This window comes from Oryctolagus cuniculus, chromosome 17 (genome assembly GCF_051225735.1).
Source record: "Oryctolagus cuniculus isolate XC-2025 breed Fujian yellow rabbit chromosome 17, ASM5122573v1, whole genome shotgun sequence".
Lineage (NCBI taxonomy): Eukaryota > Metazoa > Chordata > Mammalia > Lagomorpha > Leporidae > Oryctolagus > Oryctolagus cuniculus.
The window spans coordinates 24,344,813-24,363,091 of record NC_142883.1 but is presented as its reverse complement, the minus strand read 5'-3'; the positions used below and the strand labels follow the sequence as shown (position 1 = coordinate 24,363,091).

The 18,279-nt window shown below is 54.0% G+C and overlaps 1 protein-coding gene across 2 annotated transcripts; it reads right to left on the bottom strand.

Moving 5' to 3' along the window:
* Positions 1 to 7,923: 7,923 nt before the first annotated feature.
* SNX11 (sorting nexin 11) lies at positions 7,924 to 18,023 on the bottom strand. Of its 2 annotated transcripts, XM_008271354.5 has the most exons (8): positions 17,813 to 17,984; positions 15,704 to 15,763; positions 14,706 to 14,760; positions 14,177 to 14,263; positions 13,765 to 13,865; positions 10,339 to 10,434; positions 10,024 to 10,236; positions 7,924 to 9,383 (listed from the first exon to the last, which is right to left on the bottom strand). In XM_008271354.5, exons 3-8 carry the CDS (start codon positions 14,745 to 14,747, stop codon positions 9,131 to 9,133), a joined length of 792 nt encoding a protein of 263 aa, XP_008269576.1. In that variant the 5' UTR covers positions 14,748 to 14,760; positions 15,704 to 15,763; positions 17,813 to 17,984; the 3' UTR covers positions 7,924 to 9,130. The 2 variants fall into 2 exon arrangements, with proteins under 2 accessions (XP_008269576.1, XP_002719364.1); XM_002719318.6 differs by lacking the exon at positions 15,704 to 15,763 and having other exon boundaries at positions 17,813 to 18,023.
* Positions 18,024 to 18,279: the final 256 nt, after the last annotated feature.

Here is an 18,279-nt window from a genome sequence, read left to right as displayed (position 1 = left end):
AGATTTTATTTATGTATTTGAGAGGTAAAGTTACAGAAAGAGAGAGGAAGAGACAGAGAGGTCTTCTAACCTCACTCCTCAGATGGCTGCAATGGCTGGAGCTGCGCCTATCTGAAGCCAGGAGCCAGGAGCTTCTTCCAGGTCTCCCACGCAGGTGCAGGGGCCCAAGCACTTGGGCCATCATCTACTGCTTTCCCAGGCAATGGCAGAGGGCTGGATCCAAAGAAGAGCAGCTGGGACACAAATCAGCACCCACGAGAGATGCCAGCACCCCAGGTGGAGGCTTAGCCCACTGTGCCACAGCGCCGCCCCCTTGTTGGTTTTATTTTTAGAAGTATGTTAGCATCCCTACTTGCACCACCTTATTAAGTCAGTTTTTTGCACATGGAGAAACTGAGGCTCTGGGAGAGTGTGACTACTTGGTCAAAATCTGCTGTGGCAGAAGAAAAGCAATGAAAGACCTTGACATTCTGCAGCAGCTGCTTGGCGCCGGGATTCAACACTTCCAGTGAGGCCCACGCTTCCTGTCAGTCCCAGGCATCACAACAAAGCAGCAGCTACCAATGCAAAGTGCAAGCTTCCGCCTGTGCTGGGCGCTGGGCAAGGAAGAAGACCCTGCCCACGGCCAATGCGTTTCTCTTTCTTCTATCTTAACAGAGAACCTCTCAGAAGCCAGGGACAGGGTGCAAGCAGGAAGGGCCCTCCCGCAGGTGTGCGGCCAGGAGCAGCTCTGGGAAGATACATCTTGAATGTTGCGAACTTGTTCACTCCCGGAGGCCCAGCAAAACCTGCGAGGCTCAGTTTGGAGAAGGCAGCGCTCTGTACAGGGCATTGCGGCGCGGCACAGCCCACTGACTGTGCTCATTTTCCACTTTGTGGATTACCGCATCCGGCTCCTCCCCCGCGCCGCCTGCCCAGCCACTGCCTTTCCCATTCAAATTGACGGAGATTGGGTAGGGAGTTTGAAACACAACTGCAGAGAGATTTTTTTCTTTTTCAGGGGATTTGAATTTTTCTCCCAGTTTCCCTATCGAAAACTAACTGTTCCGAAAACATGCTGTTCTTCTCCTTAGTACGACCATTCTTTGGGATTCAATTAATGATACTTTTTTTTTTTTTTTTTTTTTTGGACAGGCAGAGTTAGACACAGAGAGAAAGGTCTTCCTTCCGTTGATTCACCCCCCAAATGGCTGCTATGGCCAGAGCTACGCCGATCCAAAGCCAGGGGCCAGGTGCTTCCTCCTGGTCTCCCATGTGGGTTCAGGGCCCAAGCACTTGGGCCATCCTCCACTGCACTCCCATAGCGGAGAGCTGGACTGGAAGAGGAGCAACTGGGACAGAATCCGGCACCCCAGCTGGGACTAGAACCCGGGGTGCCGGCGCCGCAGGCGGAGGATGAGTCAAGTGAGCCGCGGTGCCAGCCTAATGATACATTTTTAAGATGTAGTCCATTTGGTACAAAACTACTTTATAAATATGATGCACTCCCCCCAGACAGATTCCTATTGTATTAGAGAAAACGAAGATACAATGAACAGGGTGACCATGTGATTTATTTTCTGAACGGAGACACTTCTGAGAGTGAAGGGGGAGTTCTGGATTCCAAATAAACCGGAGTTGATTTGGACTTGCGGTCATGCTAAGAATAAGACAAAACGAGTTGCCCAGTCACCTGGGGAGTGGGCAGGACAGAGAGATGACCTGGCTCTCCTGGTATGAGGCTTGGCAACGTCCCTGCTAATGAAGTCCTCGCCCCTGCAGGCCCGGCTTCCAGGCCGACCTGCCAACTGGGCTTTCTTCTCCTGCTTGCCCGGGCCGTTCCGAGAGGCCTGCGTCCCTGGCATGGAGCCGCCTGTGGGGCTGGCTGGCTGGCTGGCTGGCAGCAGCTGTGTGTGTTCAGCTCCCTCACTGGGGCCCCCGCACAGTCCAGCAGCCCGGCCTGGCACACTGCCAGTGTTTCTGTGGCGCTGGGCAATAGGACGCCGCGTCCTTGCCTCCCGTGGCGGGAGTGAGTTCCAAGAGGCTTCTAGTGCTGGCCCTCCAAGAGGGCATCTGCTTCCAGACGCGCTCCACCTGACGGCGGGCGAGCAGCTGGCCACCTGTCACTCCACGCCCTCACGGCACAGCGCGCAGCCACCGGCACACCCGCCGACGTGGCACCCTGCTGGGCCCTTCCCTGGCCCATGCCACTTCTGGAAAAGCACCAGGCCCCTGGAGACCTGAGGCCATTTCTTCAGAGAGGCAGAGCTTGCACTGACTCCTCACCCCGCTAGCCAGGGGTCCTCACCTCTCGGTACTAGCGCCGGGGCCAGAAAATTCGCTGTTGCTGGGGACACTACAGGAAGAGCTGCAGCAGCCCTGGCCGCTGCGCACGAAACGTCGGTGACACGCTCTCAACCCCAAATCCTGACGACCACGGGTGGCTCCAAGCATGGCCAAACGCTGCTGCCACCTCCACACGCCCTGCTTGAGTGCCAGCGTCTCAGGGCATTTGTGGTGTGCTCAGGGCCAGCGCCAGAGAAACTGCGAGTTTGCACGTCTGTGAGAGAGAGAGAGAGGGAGGACAGCGGTCTGGGGAAGACGGAGCGTATCGGTTCCAGGAACCTCGCTGGGTTTCCAGCCAGCAAGCCCGCCCCTGCGCTGCACCGTGGAGACCGGCTTGCCTGGGCAGAGCGGCAGCGAGAGTTCCACTCGGAAAATGATGTGCTTGGACGAGTAAGGCCATATTTGCCAGTCCAGAGAGCCGCGTTACAGCGAGTCGCTCATGTCCACGGCGCCCTGGTGTCGGTCCCTCGTCTCCCCTTGCCGTGGCACAGATCTAAAAGGGGAGCACTGACACTCCTGACGCGGTCTCAGTGAGAGCCAGAAACCACCAGAAGACAGCCGCGTCGGCTGACAAGCTCCAGCCCGGGCTCCCTCGGCTTCGCCCCCGTGTTTGGGTGCGAAGCCCGCAGCTCCCAAGCAGCGGCAGTGGGGACACTCGGGTCACAAGGCCATCTCGTGGCTGACTTTCCTGTTCCCTTGTCTTGTGAATTTCCTGGGGTGGGGCACGCTGTCTTAACACAACTTGATTCCCTAAGAGTTCGGTCAAGAACCAGAGAAAGTAAAGCAAAAACCAAAACCAGCCCAAATCCACTGGCTCCCAGGAGGCCACGGGGGTCCCGGGCCTTTGTTGTCTTAGCCTGCACCCTGCCAGACGGGAGGGCCACCGCCGGCGCTGGTGCCAGCCACAGCCCTGTCGACGCAGCCTCCCGTGGGCCCTGAATCTGAGGCACCTGGAAGGGTTATTAGCAGGACTGGAACTCATCCCTCTGCTGGGACTGCATCATAATTACAGTAATTTTCTAACAGAGCTCGGCAGTAGGACTGTTTAATCAGCATCTAACTCCCCTGTGCTCCCAGCCCTCATCACTCAAGGAGAGGAGTGGGATGGCTCTTAAAGAGACAGTGCCCACCTTTCAGCGTTGGTGAACAGATGTGCCCTAATTGGTAGAATACATCTAAGTCTCGTAGCTTCTAACAGGCAGGTTGCGTGGCCTCCTGCCCAAGGGACTGAGTCAGGCTGCCGATGGGCCTGGATTCCCACGCCATCATGCCCCGCCCCGCCCCTGCCAGGGGAAGGGGCACACCCACAGTGCTGGAGCACTTACAGGGGGAGCTGAGCTGAGTGGATCGCTCGGACCTTAGGAAAGAACAGGTGTTTGGCTGAAGGAAGCGGGGGATATATACACGTGACAGCCGCACACGCAAAGAAATGTTGGCCGGTGGCTTGCCATACCCCCAGGTTACCGAACCTCATGTCTCAGCCCTCCCGGCAGGAAAAGCCCTAACCTTCCCAATGCTCTCTTAACTCTCAAAGGCCCTGCCACCACCAGGAGAGGGAGGGCGCCCGCACTTCTCTCCTCTGCTTGTGGAAGTCCACCGGATCTACTGGTCGGATGGCCCTGAACCCAGGGGGAGTAAACTTATTCACTCTGCTCATTGAGTCAGGCGCATTCGGTCTCCTGAAGACCTGCTCTGGTGACCCTTTGACCCTTCTGAGCCTAAGCTGTCTGTTCCAGCTTGGATTTGAGGCCTGGAGCTTTCCGCCTGCAAATCGTCTTGGCTGAGGCAGGGCTGTTTTCCCCCACAAGTTGTTTCTCTAAGTAGCCGCCAGGACTGGCTCCTCCCACTCTGTTGCTAAGCCAGATGAAGCCTTGAGGCAGGAAGCAGCTGAGGAGTAAGAGCCAGCGGGACTTCGAGCCCTCAGGAAAGAAGGCTCAGGAAAGAAGGCGCAGGGCCGGGCCGGGAGAGCAGGGGCTGCTCCTCCACAGCTCCACGGCCACCTGGAGCCAGGCCCTGTGCCTCCTACAGAGCTGAGTCCTGCGGGCAGAGGGCAGCCCCTCGCCCGGCGCTGGACCGCTGGACCGGGAGGCGCCGCGGCACGCCTGTGCTTCCTCAGCTGGGCTCGTACAGAAACCCGCAGGGGCCACTCCACTCCACCGCGGGGTGAGGAGCCTCTGTAGCAGGCCGGCACTGCCCCGCTCGCAGCCTGTCTGCCCCACTCCTACAGTGTTAAGAATATTCAGGGGGCCGGTGCTGTGGCATGGTGGGTTAATCCTCCGCCTGCAGTGCCAGCATCCCATAGGAGCGCTAGTTCGAGACCCGGCTGCTCCATTTCCTACTGAGTTCCCTGCTAATGTACTTAGGAAAGCAGTGGAGGATGGCCCAAGTCCTGGGGCTCCTGCACCAACGTGAGAGACCCGGAAGAAGCTCCTGGCTCCTGATGGGCCCAGCTCCAAGTGTTGCAGCCATTTGGGGAGTGAACCAGCAGATGGAAGACTTCTCTGTCTCTCCCTCTGTCTGAACTCTACCTCTCAAATAAATAAATAAAATCTTTTAAAACAAACATTCAGTGGGAGTTTTTAAGCTTTTTTTTTTCTTGTAAGATTTTATGTATTTGAAAGATAGAGTGACAGAGAGGGAGAGTCAGGCGGAGACCTTCCCTCTGTTGGTTCACTCTCCAAGTGGCCACAATGATCAGGGCTGGGCCAGGCCAAAGCTAGAAGCCTGGAGCGCCATCTGGATCTCTTACATGAGTGGCAGGGGCCCACATTCTGGGGCCGTTAGCAGGGAGCTGGATCAGAAGCAGAGCAGCCAGGATTCACACTGGTGCTCTGATAGATGCCCGTGTTGCAAGTGGCAGTTTAACCCACTGACCACAACGCCAGGTCAGGAACATACGTTTAGCCTAGCATTTAAGATCCCAGCTAAGACACTCACATCCCTCACTGGGATGTCTGGGTTCACGTCCTGACTCTGGTTCCTGGTTCTAGCTTCCTGCTAAAGCAGAACCCGAAAGGCAGCTGTGATGGCTCAAGTGATGGGTCCCTGTCACCCAGGTGGGACACGTGGATTGTGTTCCCAGCTGCACGCAGGCCCAGCCCTGGATGGTGTGGGCATTTGGAGAGGACCCAACAGATGGGAGCTCCTGCAAATAATTTTTTTTTTTAATTCAAGGAAACAAAAAAGCATTCAGCAAGAGCTGAAATAAACAAACAAGCTTACCAGCATGAAGCTAACTTAATGCCCAGAGTGTTAAAGTCACGGTCACCTCCCAAGCAAAGCTACCAGGGAGCAGCCAGGCACCAGGACTGGTGCAGATCGAAGGCCTCGGCAGGCCAGAACGCTCAGGGCTCGGAGAATGAGCTCTGACTGCAGAGGACAACGCCTGAAGCGCTGCAGGGGATTTCCTTCCCTGGGATGGCACCTGTGGATTTTTTTTAAGACTTATTTATTTGAAAGGCAGTTACAGAGAGGTCTTTCATACGCTGGTTCACTCCCCAAATGGCTGCAACGGCCGGAGCTGGGCGGAGCTGAAGCCAGGAGCCAAAAGCCTCTCCCTGGTCTCCCACAAGGATGCAGGACGTGGGCCATCTTCCATTGCTTTCTCAGGCCATAGCAGAGAGCTGGATCGGAGGTGGAGCAGCCAGGTCGCAAATGAGTCAGCGTCCATATGGGATGCTGGCACAGCAGGCGGCAGCTTCGCCTGCTACACCACCACGCAGGCCCCAAGGGCTTAACTTTTTATAAAGTTTTTGAAAAAGATCAACTTGTCTCACAGAGCTTTGAAAGCACCCTGCATATGAATATACTCTATCGCCATCTAAAACCATACTTTTTAGAAATTGCCCCCAGCTCAGTTTCCTGCCTTCCCCTCTCTATGGGCGCTGAGGTCACATAGAAAACATGACACATGAAGCTTACTGTTTTTCTCACACACACACACACACACACACACACTTCCTTCTACCAAATAAAACACCATCCACAAGCCTGGGGTCACTGATCCTGAGTAACAGGAACTGACCAGACTCAGGCCATGAAGGCAGCAGTCAGAAGAAAAGCAACAGAACCAGGCCCAGAACCTTCCTCAAACCTAAATCCCACTGGTGCCGCGGCTCACTAGGCTAATAATCCACCTGCGGCGCCAGCACCCCAGTTCTAGTCCCGGTTGGGGCACCAGATTCTGTCCCGGTTGCCCCTCTTCCAGGCCAGCTCTCTGCTGTGGCCAGGGAGTGCAGTGGAGGATGGCCCAAGTGCTTGGGCCCTGCACCCCATGGGAGACCAGGAGAAGCACCTAGCTCCTGTCTTCGGATCAGTGCGGTGCGCCAGCCGCAGTGCGCCAGCCGCGGCGGCCATTGGAGGGTGAACCAACGGCAAAGGAAGACCTTTCTCTCTGTCTCTCTCACTGTCCACTCTGCCTGTCAAAACAAACAAACAAACAAAATAAAAAGACCTAAATCCCAAAGGAAAAGAAATACATGTTCCCACTCTAAAACGTGGCTCAGCGTGCTGCCTCCCGCAACTAGCACCTTGTCCTTCAACCCAGCCACAGTGGCCACACCTGAGCACCCATGGGACGGAGAAAACCTAGGTGGGGACACGGCACTGTCTGGGTGGACAGGAAAAGCCATCTTTTCTATTTTTCTGATAACTCCAGTCCTAAATCAGACGGCATCTCCCACCACCTCTACCCAGCTCAGCAAGAGTGAGGGGGGCTGGTGCCTGGCCTCAGATTAACCGAAGTGCTGTTGGATGCACTGCTAATGGCTCATTTAAAAAGCTGGGAGTCAGAGAATCACATGCATGTCTTTGAACGCCTCCTGCTGTCCCAGCAGCCCGATCTGCTGGCAGAACTAGCTGCTGAGCACCAACCCCGGGTCGGGAAGGCGCGAGCGGAAGGCGGCCAACCAGCTTGCTGTTTTTTTGGCTGAGTAGGGAATTGACACAGACCACCTCCGGCTCCTGTCTGGAAGTTTCGAGATCAGAGAGCTTCAGGCACAGCTGGGTTCACAGCTGCACCATTTGGAGTATTGGACTCATTAATATTCATGAGCCATCCCCACCAATCGGCAGAGCGGATGCCATTAGCTTAGCATCTGTCGGGTTTTTGTGAGGGTTGTGTATGGAGTTTTTTCCCCTTTTAAATGAACTTCTTTTGACATTTTGGATTTGCCTCTGTAGGTTTCCATCCTCGCCTTGCTCTGCTGCCTCATATGAAGGAGAGACCCAGGGGAGGCAGGCAGGAAGAGGGATGGAGCCCAGCCAGGGCTTCGCATCTGCCTGTTGACAAACTTTATTTCTCTTTCAGCACCTGGCACCTCAGACAGGCTGCGAGGGTGGAAGCAGCATCAGGTAAATTATACCTAACAAGGTTCATGCCCAGAACCGTGCACGGAGCTGCAGCCCGGCTCTCTGGAAGGCAATACTTCCTCCGGTGGCGAACTGGAGCCACACACGGAACGCAGGAGAGCCGCAGCGCGCGGTTCTCAACCATTACTTCCACACTGATAAATTCCTGATTTATGGACGTAGCTACCGCCAGCCCTCACTCCCTCCTCCTCGGCTACAGCTTGTTAGACACAAACTGCAATGACAGTCTTTAATGCTTGCATTTTATTTCGGGCCAGAGCCCCTCAACTCTGAACTGAACACCACGACCGGCCCTCCCGCACATAGGCTGGTAGCAGAAGAGTCCACGGACAAGGTGGGACGGCCGAGGTGGCGGGCAGCGGCGAGCGGGCGAAGTGGCTCACACACAGCCGGAAGCAGAGCCATGCAGGGTACCCGCGGCTCCTACCAGCGCTGGCTCTCCGCAGAGGAGGGATAGCAGCAGAGGGCAGAACGCCTCCTCGTCGTCGTGTGGAGGCAGCAATGTGACTCCTAGCCTCGCGTCTCCAGAACTCCTCTTCCAGGCAGAAACAAAGCCCTCGCACCCCATGAGACTGAGCATACGGCCACGGCCACGGCCACGACAGAGGACCACTGTGGCCATGGACTCACTGGGGCAGGGAGTTGTTAACTAAAGGAGAAGCAAAGGAATTAAAAAAGGAGCCCACTCTCACCCTACAGAAAAGACAGCCCCGGCTCTGCTGTATAACTAGAAGACAAGGGACAGCCCGGGACAGCCTTTTTCAAAACCAAGCCCACTGGCTGTTTCTCTCCTGCCAGCTGTGGCCAACCACCCCCTCTCCATGGATGGCCACGAGTGTCGCTCGGCTCTCAGGCCCCACTCTGCCAGGCTGAGGTCCTGGGATATGCCGGAAACCCCAGCAACAGGAGCTGCAGCACCAGGTCCATTCGGCAGCGGCACAGCAAGGAGATGGGAGGGTAAACATGGGCCACGCCGTCCGGGCAAGGAGGTGGGCAGGCAGCCAGCCTCCCAGAAACAAAGCGCCCCGGGGCTGCATAAAAACAGAAGCGGGCCAAGATGGGAGGCCAAAAAGGGAGCAGTCCTACTGGAACAATACTCAGGCCGGTGGCTTAGGATCTGCCACTTCCCGGTCCCCACAACCAGTTACCTGAGGCAGTGTTCCTAGGCACAGACACAAACACCCAAAGAAACTCAGCTCCCATGAGAGTGGGTATGGGCTCTGTTTAAAACCAACAACCCCAGGGCCTTGTGCTTCACGTACAAACATCTGCATGGTGTTGATTCCTAAGGAAGAGGCGCAGGGAGCAGTCGCGCCCCACCTCTGTGTAGCCAACCTGTGCAGAGGTGACTGCGAGCCACTAGGCAGCTCAACCTCCCCCTGACCTGGCCTGCGTCTTCTCCACCCACCACGGGCCGAAGTCCAGAGCCCAGAGCTCATTTTTCCCGAAGTGTTTCTAACTGACCAGGGTCCAAAGGCACAGCGCAGTCCCCTCCCACGGGACCGGAGGCTCTGTCAGCCCGTCTCGCAGAACCACAGCAGGACGGTGAGGACAGCGGAGCGACGCTGGCGCCTTCCAAGGACGGGGCCTCGGAGTCAACAGCAGGAGCCCACCCTGCTAGGCGGTCCTCTTCCTCACTGGGCGGCGAGGGGGAGCTCCTCCTGCCCGATCTTGGAAGAAAGCAGCAACTGGAAAAGGGGGGGAAGGAGAGGGCGGGACCAGATAAACGAAGATGGCTCTTTCAACCACCAGCCACCAAGATGGGAGGTTGCTCATCCACAAGGGGAAATGAGTACCGACAGACACACACTACTTGGTGGGTAACCTTTGAAAACACACTAAGGGAAAGGAGCCAGCCATAAAAGACCACACACTGCGTGACTCTGAATTTTCTAGAACTGGCCAATACGCAGACCCAGAAGGCACTCGTGGCTGCCAGGGGCTCGGGATCTGGGAGGAAAGGGCAGTGACCCCTCAGGAATACAGGGTTCTTTTAGGGCAATGAAAATATTTTAAAATTGACTGTAGTGATTGACAGCTGACCAACTCTGAATATACTAAAAACTATTGACTTGTCTTAAGTTTTATGGTATATGACTTTTATGTCAATAAAGGGGAGGGTAAAGAACAGAACACGTTAGAGAGCTCGCCCTGTCTTTCTTCTTGCGATTTAACAGGAGTCCCTACAACCACATGCTGGGTTAACACAGACCCACGTCAGGAAAGGCCGCCGGCGCTGTGACGTCACCTCCCCTGAGGGGATGCCCCACGGTACCGGCTACAGGTTACAGTAATCCTAGCTCAGGGGCATCAGAGTGTTTCAGTTACCTCCTGGGCTGGTCTCCTGTCGCCAGGTGAGAAGAGCTCTGCCTCTCTTCTTGGGCCCAGCCACAGTTTGACATAGCATAGCGCAGAATGGCTTCAGAAACCGTCACCGAGCTTCGACCTTGGACGCAGGCTTCTATCTCGGGCACCGACAGCTGGCTTTGCAGGAAGAGGTGCAACTGGCTGTCTGACAGGAGGACCACACTCTGCAGGACCCTGGGAGCACGACACAGAGCGTCACCGAGGGGCTGCCCCAGCTCCTGCAGGGCTGCAGGCTTGTATGTGCAGTGCCAGTGCCAGCCTGGCAGGTCCACTCACTTTTCGAGGAAGTGCTGCAGCCCTTGGCGTCGCTTCTCAATGAACTCATCTGAGCTGCCAAAGAAGGCTGACTTCCCAGGAAGTTCAGGTACAGGCCTGTGGAGTCACATGTAGGACCCAGGATAAGTCTAACACCCGAAACAGTCCCTCCAGCCCCTGATCGAAGAGGCCCAATCAATACAATGACCTTTTACTAAGGGGGAAGTCCCTTAGTCCCAACACTGGCTGGCTGCATGCCACGTCAGGTCCTGTGCTAAATGTTTATGTTTAATCCTCCCTAAAAACCCCAGGAGAAAGACATTAGTGTCCCAGCTTTAGAAGATCAGAGAGGTTAAGTAAATGTCCCATCATCAAACAGCGAGTAAGGAGAAAAGTTAGCATTTGAATCAAAACCTATGCTGTCACACTACATTGTCTATGACATCACTCCAAAAAGGTAAAAAAAAAAAAAACTCCAACATGGAGAATCCTGGTGCTTCTCTGTCAATTATAACTATCTACTTCAGTCCCAGGAGCTCATAGGCTGAAAGTAGTTGGGTCGCTGGAAGTCACCCTCCAACTGTAAACATCTCTTTCTTTAAAACAAAACACACACACACACACACACACACACGCACACACACAGGTAAAGTGACAGAGAGAGAAACACAGAAAGCAATCTTCCCCCAACTGCACCTACAACCACCACGGCGGCAGGAACCCACATACTTGAGCCGTCACCTGCTGCCTTCCCAGGTGCATTAGCAGGAAGCTGGATCTCAAGCAGAAGTGGGACTTGATCCCAGGCATTCCGATATGGGATGTGGGCATCTGGGTAGTGGCTTAAGCCATTGTGCCACAACACCTGGCCCCTCCCTTACCTTTCTTATAAAGTACAGAACAACATTTTAAAAGCCAGGCCAGGCTGAAGAAGCCAGGATTTACCAGAGGAAACAAAGGAGTTTCAACCAGCTTATGAGGACCTGCCTCGCGGCTACAGCCTCATCAGTCCCACAAGTCAGCCCGCTGGCTGGGGCACTCCTCCAGGCTGCCGTCAGCTCCGAGCCCTCAGTGACCGCCGTGCAGTGGAGTCACTGCTCCCAGGTCTCACTGAGGAGTGTGAGTGAGCAATGAATAGCAGCCTTGCCTGAGGCTCTCGGTATGGCTCTGCAAAAGAACTCTGTACTAAAAAGGAAAAAAAAAATCACAATTTTCACATGTCAGATGGGCAGGAACATTACCTACCAAATAAGTTCAAGTGCTTAAAATTTTCTCATAACCAGTGATAAGCACATTTAAAATGCTAGCAGTATATTTATCAAGCACTAGACTAAGATACATTAAAAATTTTTTTTAAACATTTTTATTTACTTGGAATGCCTTTGTGCTTTTTGTTAGGTTTATTGTTTTGAAAGGCAGGGAAACAGGGGCCAGTGTTGTACAGAGCAGGTGAGGCCGCCACCTGCAGCGTTAGCATCCCACATGAGAACTGGCTGGTGTCCCAGCTGCTCCATTTCTAATCCAGCTCCCTGCTAATGGCCTGGGAAAAGCAGCAAAAGGTGGCCCAGGTGTCTGGGCCCCTGTCACCCACGTGGGAGACCTGGAAGAAGCTCCTGGCTCCTGACTTCGGCCTGGTCCAGCTATTGCAGTCATCTGGAGAATAAACCAGTGGATGGAAGATTTCTCTCTCTATGTCACTCCCTCCTCTAACTCTTTCAAATAAATAAGAGAATCCTTAAAAGGAAAAAAAAAGTAAGAAAGGCAGGGAGATGGAAAGAGAGAAAGAGAAAAGATCTTCCATTTGCTGGTTCACTCCCCAAATGCCCATAACAGCCAGGGCAGGACCTGGCCAAAGTCAGGAGTCAGGAGCTCAACCAAGTCTGCTACATGGGGGCAGGGACCCAAACCCTTGAGCTATCTATCACCTGCTGCCTCCCAGGATGCACTAGGATGACCCAGAAGTGAAATTAGGACTTGAACTTAGGGACTCTGACATGATACAAGTGTCCCAAGCAGCATATATCTACCACACCAAACACCCACTGCTATTTTCTTTAAAAAAAAAAAGTATTTATTTGAAAGGCAGAAAGAGATCTATCCATTGGTTCACTCCTCAAATGCCAACAATAGCAGGGGCTGGGCCAGGCCAAAGCCAAGAGCCAAAAACTCAATTCAGGTCTCCCACATAGATAGCAAGGACCCAACTATTTAAGCCATCATCTGCTGCCTCCCAAGGTGTACATTAGCAGGAGGCTGGAATAAGGACAGAAATGGGACTCTAACCCATGTGCTCCAATATGGAAAGTGGGTGTCCCAAGTGGCATCTTAACCACTATACCAAATGCCTGCCCCAAAAAAAGAAAAAATATTTTTGATGTTTATAGGGCTTTGTTAGATCAAAATATTAGAAATGAGAGCTCTATCTTTACTTTTTTCATTTGCTTTATTTTTTTTTAAATGTTTTTGCACCAATATATATTTATTTTTTTTATTTTTATTATATTTTTTTATTATTATTTTTGACAGGCAGAGTGGACAGTGAGAGAGAGAGACAGAGAGAGAAAGGTCTTCCTTTGCCGTTGGTTCACCCTCCAATAGCCGCCGCTGCAGCCGGCGCACCGCGCTGATCCAATGGCAGGAGCCAGGATCCAGGTGCTTTTCCTGGTCTCCCATGGGGTGCAGGGCCCAAGCACCTGGGCCATCCTCCACTGCACTCCCTGGCCATAGCAGAGAGCTGGCCTGGAAGAGGGGCAACCGGGACAGAATCCGGCGCCCCAACCGGGACTAGAACCCGGTGTGCCGGCGCCGCAAGGTGGAGGATTAGCCTATTGAGCCACGGCGCCGGCCTTTCATTTGCTTTAAAAACATGATTTAAGAATGCATTTCCTAGGACAAGCACTGTGGTGTGGTAGGTTAAGCCTCCGCCTGCAGTGCTGGCATCCCATATGAGTGCTAACTGGAGTCTTGGCTGCTAGACTTCCAATCCAGCTCCCTGCTAATAACCTGGGAAAGCAGTGAAAGATAGCCCAAGTGCTTAGGCCCCTGCAACCCATGTGGGAGACCCAGAAGTTTCTGGCTCCTGGCTTCGGATTGACTCAGCTCCAGTCATCTGGGAAGTGAACCAGCAGATGGACGATGTGTCTGTAACTCTGCCTCTCTAAGAAATAAATCTTAAAAAAAAAAAAAAAAAAGATTGTCTTTTCCAGGGCCAGGACTACAGAGCAGTGGGTTAAGCTGCCACTTGCTATGTCAGCATCCCATTTGAGTGCCAGTTCAAGTCCTGGCTGCTCCACTTCTAGTCCCGCATGTGGGAAAGCAGCAGAAGATGGCTCGAATGCTTGGGCCCCTGCCAGCCAAGTGGGAGACCCGGATGGAGTTCCAGGCTCTTGGCTTCAGGCTGGCCCAGCCTCTATGAGTCTCAGAGCTGAGAAGGAAGAGTAAACTTACACCAAACCAGCGTTTCTCTGTAGCTGCTTTCTCAGCCACACAAACTCACGGTAGCGGCGCCGCACACAGGAAGTCTTGGCGGTGAAGGCCTTGCTGTTGGTCTACAAGAAGCACACGGAAAGGGTTTAGTGGGAAAAGACCACGTTTACGTGGCTCTCCCATCATCACTCTCACCGAGGAGCCAAGCCATCAGGCCACGGTCCTAAGCACAGGCCCCACCTGGAACCAGGCCACCAGGAAGCCCGACAGCAGCCCACAGGCACAGCTCTAGCTGTCTTTTCTCCCTCCCCCCTCCATCGTCCAAGTCTTCTGTCTCCATCTTGCCAGAAACACCCACAGACAGGCTCCAGCTTGGCATAAACCCTCAGCCCTGGATACTGCAGACCCCAATACAGAAGCCTGATGCACTCACATGAAGGAATATCTTATAATCCACGTAAGAATTCCAGGAGCCCTCATTCTGCACACGGGGGTCCTGAACCCGCACTGTGATCACCTCCTGGGGGTAAGAAACGCCGCTTCAGCTCAGCCGCACGGCTTGGCAGCTTTGGTGACGCAGGTTGCCAGACTGTCCCACTCAGCACCAACTTTCATCCATTTGTTCATTCATTCATTCAATTCAACAGGTATCTACTGCACGCTCACTATGTGCCAGGCACTCTTCTAGGCACTGGCAATAGACATAGAAAGAAACAAGAGTCAAAACCCATGCCCTGGCGAGCCCTACATTCCAGTACATTCCCACCACCGACAGGAGTCAAATGGAACCTCATTACCCAGCAACACCTCCGCCACTGACAGCCTTCTCTGGGCTTATTCTGAGCTCAAGAGAACCACTTATTCTGAGCTCACCAGAACTGAGCACGGATTTGTCTCTGCCCTCCCACCTCCTCGAGCCCCTCTCCGACGCCTACCCACCTGCTCCTGGAGACCACTCTTACCTCCTGCTCCTGGGTCTCCGACATCTTACACGAAAAGCCCATTGGAAGAACACATCTGATGAGGGACAGAGGACACGGGACAATCATGGTTAGTGTGCCTCTATTCTTAGCACTGTTGGCCTGGGCAGAACTGTGAAAGGTTTTCACAGATGTCTTCCTGGGGACACCCCGAGAATGTTTTTCATTCTTATAAAATGTAAAGAGCAAAGAAACAAACAAACAAAAAATCCCCCACAATAGCTGTGTGCGGAGCCCTGGGGGATTTGCCTTCCTTCTCAGACTGCTGTCAGGACCCTTCACCAGGTCACTTCCATGCAAAGCACCGTGGGGTCTGAGGAGACTTTGTCCCAGGCAGCCAGAGCAGGCAGGCTCAGTTATAAAAGTTTTGCCTCTAGGGCTGCGGGCACAGCAGCATGTCTGATGGGCACTGAGAACACAGCTTTGAGAGGGAGCCTAACAGCGCCCCCTCCCGGCTGCTCGAAGACAACTCTCCCCACCGGTGCTCCCGCGTCTCTGTTTCGCCAAGTGCCGTCCAGCTCCCCAGGTGAATCACAGAGCCAGAGTGCTTCAGGTGGCCCCTGAGTGGGCCGCTCAGTCGTGACCCTGCCTTCTCGAATCCGCTCTCTGGAACCTGGGCCAAGAGCTATAATGATTTCCTCCCGCAACACGCCTTCCGGTCTGTAGCGCTGCCCAAGCGCCCCACAGCTGCACAGGTCGACTCAGGCTGCGCTTCGCTCCTTTGTAAAGATTCATTAAAGACTGAGCTCCTGATGTCCCCCAGTGTGGCAGTTTACACGGAGAGCGACATCGCCCACTCCGCCAAGGGGACCATGAAGGTTGCAGCACAGGGTTACTCCAGTCCAAGGGGGCCCATGATGTCACCTTCTGTTAAAATACAGCACTAATCTTGTTACTCCTAGAACCACTCCAACAGCAGCCACCCCCTTCTCCTCTCCGAAGAGCGGAACAATAAGGTTTAATTTCCCTTTCCAATTTACCTTGAAATGAAAACTGATTTCAGCCAATATGTACTGCCAACAAATGATCCCGGCTGGCTCCTGGGAAAACAAGACTATCTCTAAGCGCTCCCTCTCCCCCACCCCGCCCCGTGCCCATTCGCAGACCCACTCATTCTTACAGTCCCACAATTAATTTTAAACACATTCTCTTATTAGTTCTGCCTTACCATTAGAAGGGTGTGTAATGAGTTTCCTCTGTTTTATGTTTTGCTAACACAAGGCTAACGTCTCAAAAGAAGGGGAGCTCATTTACGCCATGAAATTAGCAGAGCAAACAGCTTTTCCGATTCTTTCCAATATACCAGAAGGTCTCTCTACAGACAAACACTGCACGCAGAGGCAAAGCTGCACAGTGTATGACAAAACTGGGCCACACCACGCTGCAAACCCCAGGTTTTGCAACCTCAATGCCTTCTTAGACAGCATTCTTGCTGACAGTCGGATTGTTCACCTGATACAGTCTCCACCTCCAAGAGGTCCGAATAGAAAGTAGGGAATTCCAATTCCTTAACAACCCATGTATAATATTCCAGATGTGAGCAGGCAAACGGCCGTGACCAAGAAGAGCAGACTGACCTGCCGTTAACAATTAACCTTCTCAGATTAAAAAAAAAAGTTTTTCTTCTCTTTTCAGGCATTTGATAGACAGCAGAGTGAATTATTCTAAAGTGTCCTCTCACAAAAGTAACACCAGGAAAAGATGATGGCAAGAAAATCACAGTTCCCCACACAGCTGGTGCAGTGTACAGGCACACACATACACACGCACGCACACTCAGCCTTGAACAATCTGACAAATTCAGGACCATAACTGAATTCATATCTCTAATTTCAAAAAGAAGTTTGTATAGGGTCCTGCACTTCGCCATACAAGCCCTCCTTTCCTTTGGGGCCGACACCACCAGCAGCTATGCTGTGACTTAAAAAAAAAAAAAAAAAAAAAAAAAAAAAAAAAAAGATCCTGACAATGCTGTATCCTTAAATCTAAGGTTCAAAGGCACTGAGGAAGTTTCTGTTGTAACTTTCCTTAAAAACACTGGGACAAACACAAAAACCTGGACTCCAAGCAGTAATTTCTAGCAGCCTCCACTCTCTGGCGGCCTCCTTCCCCTGGAAACCACGTCTCAGAAGAAAATAAAACTCAGTTGCCTTCGGAGGACAAGCAGGAAGTTCACTTTGACATCTGTGTGTCATGCAGATCACGAGCCTGTGAAGGACGCCCTCCGCCAGTTACGCTCGCTAACTACATTTCCTGGGCCCTTCAATCACATCCGAGGCTCCCTGAACTTTCTCCACCTGCGCCAACACCAACAGCTCAGGTGAGAACCCGGGACTTTGCTGTTTACAAAGGTGGACTTGCGGCAAAGTTTTCTAACGTCATGCCGATTCAAGGTAGCAATCGAAGGCTTAGCATGTTCTCTCCCGTTTAAACCCCTTCGGGAGGCAGGGTAAAAAGCAAATCAAGTGCTGAAAGTAGATGGAGCCATGAGATGCTCATCCCTTCCAACTCATTCTTGAGCTCTGGGTGCCAGACGAGAGAAGGCAACCCAATAAGCTCTCCTTCCTAAACGCCCACGGGGCTGGAGGGAGCTCCCAGCGTGACGGAGCTGTGTGAGATTCCAAGCCAGCAGCCCGGCCCACCCATCGGTCCCGCGGGTGGCCTGCTCCCTCCCCTTGGGAGGTAAGTAACACCACAACCCAGCCTGAGTCTCTGATGTCTGGGTAAAACACCTGCCATTACCCCCTAGTCCTAGTCGCTAGAGTAAACGCCCCCCAAGCTCTCTGTACGACGGCCACACCCCCTCCATTCTTAACGAAGTAGGAACTGAAGAGCACCACAGCTTTCTTCTCCTTTCCGGATTAAGCCGGGGAAGGGGAGAGAAAGATGCGTTATACTTTAAAAGTAAGCTGAAATGTCAGGTTTGCTTCCTTGGATCTCGGGCGTGCCCTCGCCTTCATCCCAAGGGGTGAGCCAGCCCCCTTCCGGGATGTCAGGCACGGCCACCTCTCAGGTGCCACGACGGACGCCCCCGCCCGAGCCCCCGCGGGCAGCGCCCACGCCCCCGGGCCCCGCCCACGCCCCCTCACCTGAGAGCAGCACCCGCTCCCCACGGCGACACGGCCAGCGCCCCACCATACAGCCAGAGCCGCGGCTTCTCCTTCCGGGTGAGTCGCCGGGCCCCGGTGCACGATGGGAAGCGGCTCCCGGCACGCCAATCCCGGGAGCCCAGAACGCCCCGCCCCTCGGGCCCGGGCTCTCGGCGGCGACTCCCGCGGGCCTCGGTCGGGGCGCTGGAGGGTGGACGAGAGCGGGGAACGGGCCCCGACGTCCAGTCCAGGCTCGCGTCCCTCCCACCGTCTCCAGGTCCAGCCAGTCAGCGGCCAGGGAGCGTGGTTCTCGGCGCGCGAGTGGGCCCGGGAGGCGCGACGCTGGGGCTGCTGCCCGGAGCGCGGGAGCTTCGGTGAACCCGCTGGACTCCATCAGGGAGTGTCCAGCTCAGACTGAGTGCCAGAGCGAGAAGCGGACTGGAGAGTTGTCAGCAAGCCCAGAGAAG

Excerpts from the sequence above, each read along its gene's own strand:
- SNX11 (XM_002719318.6), bottom strand. The coding sequence starts at position 14,747 with ATGGGCTTTTCGTGTAAGATGTCGGAGACCCAGGAGCAGGAG. Across the intron at positions 10,435-13,764 it reads CAGAGAAACGCTGGTTTGGT|GCCTGTACCTGAACTTCCTG; the intron begins GTAAGTTTACTC and ends GTGACTCCACAG. Across the intron at positions 9,384-10,023 it reads ACAGGAGACCAGCCCAGGAG|TTGCTGCTTTCTTCCAAGAT; the intron begins GTAACTGAAACA and ends CCCCTTTTCCAG.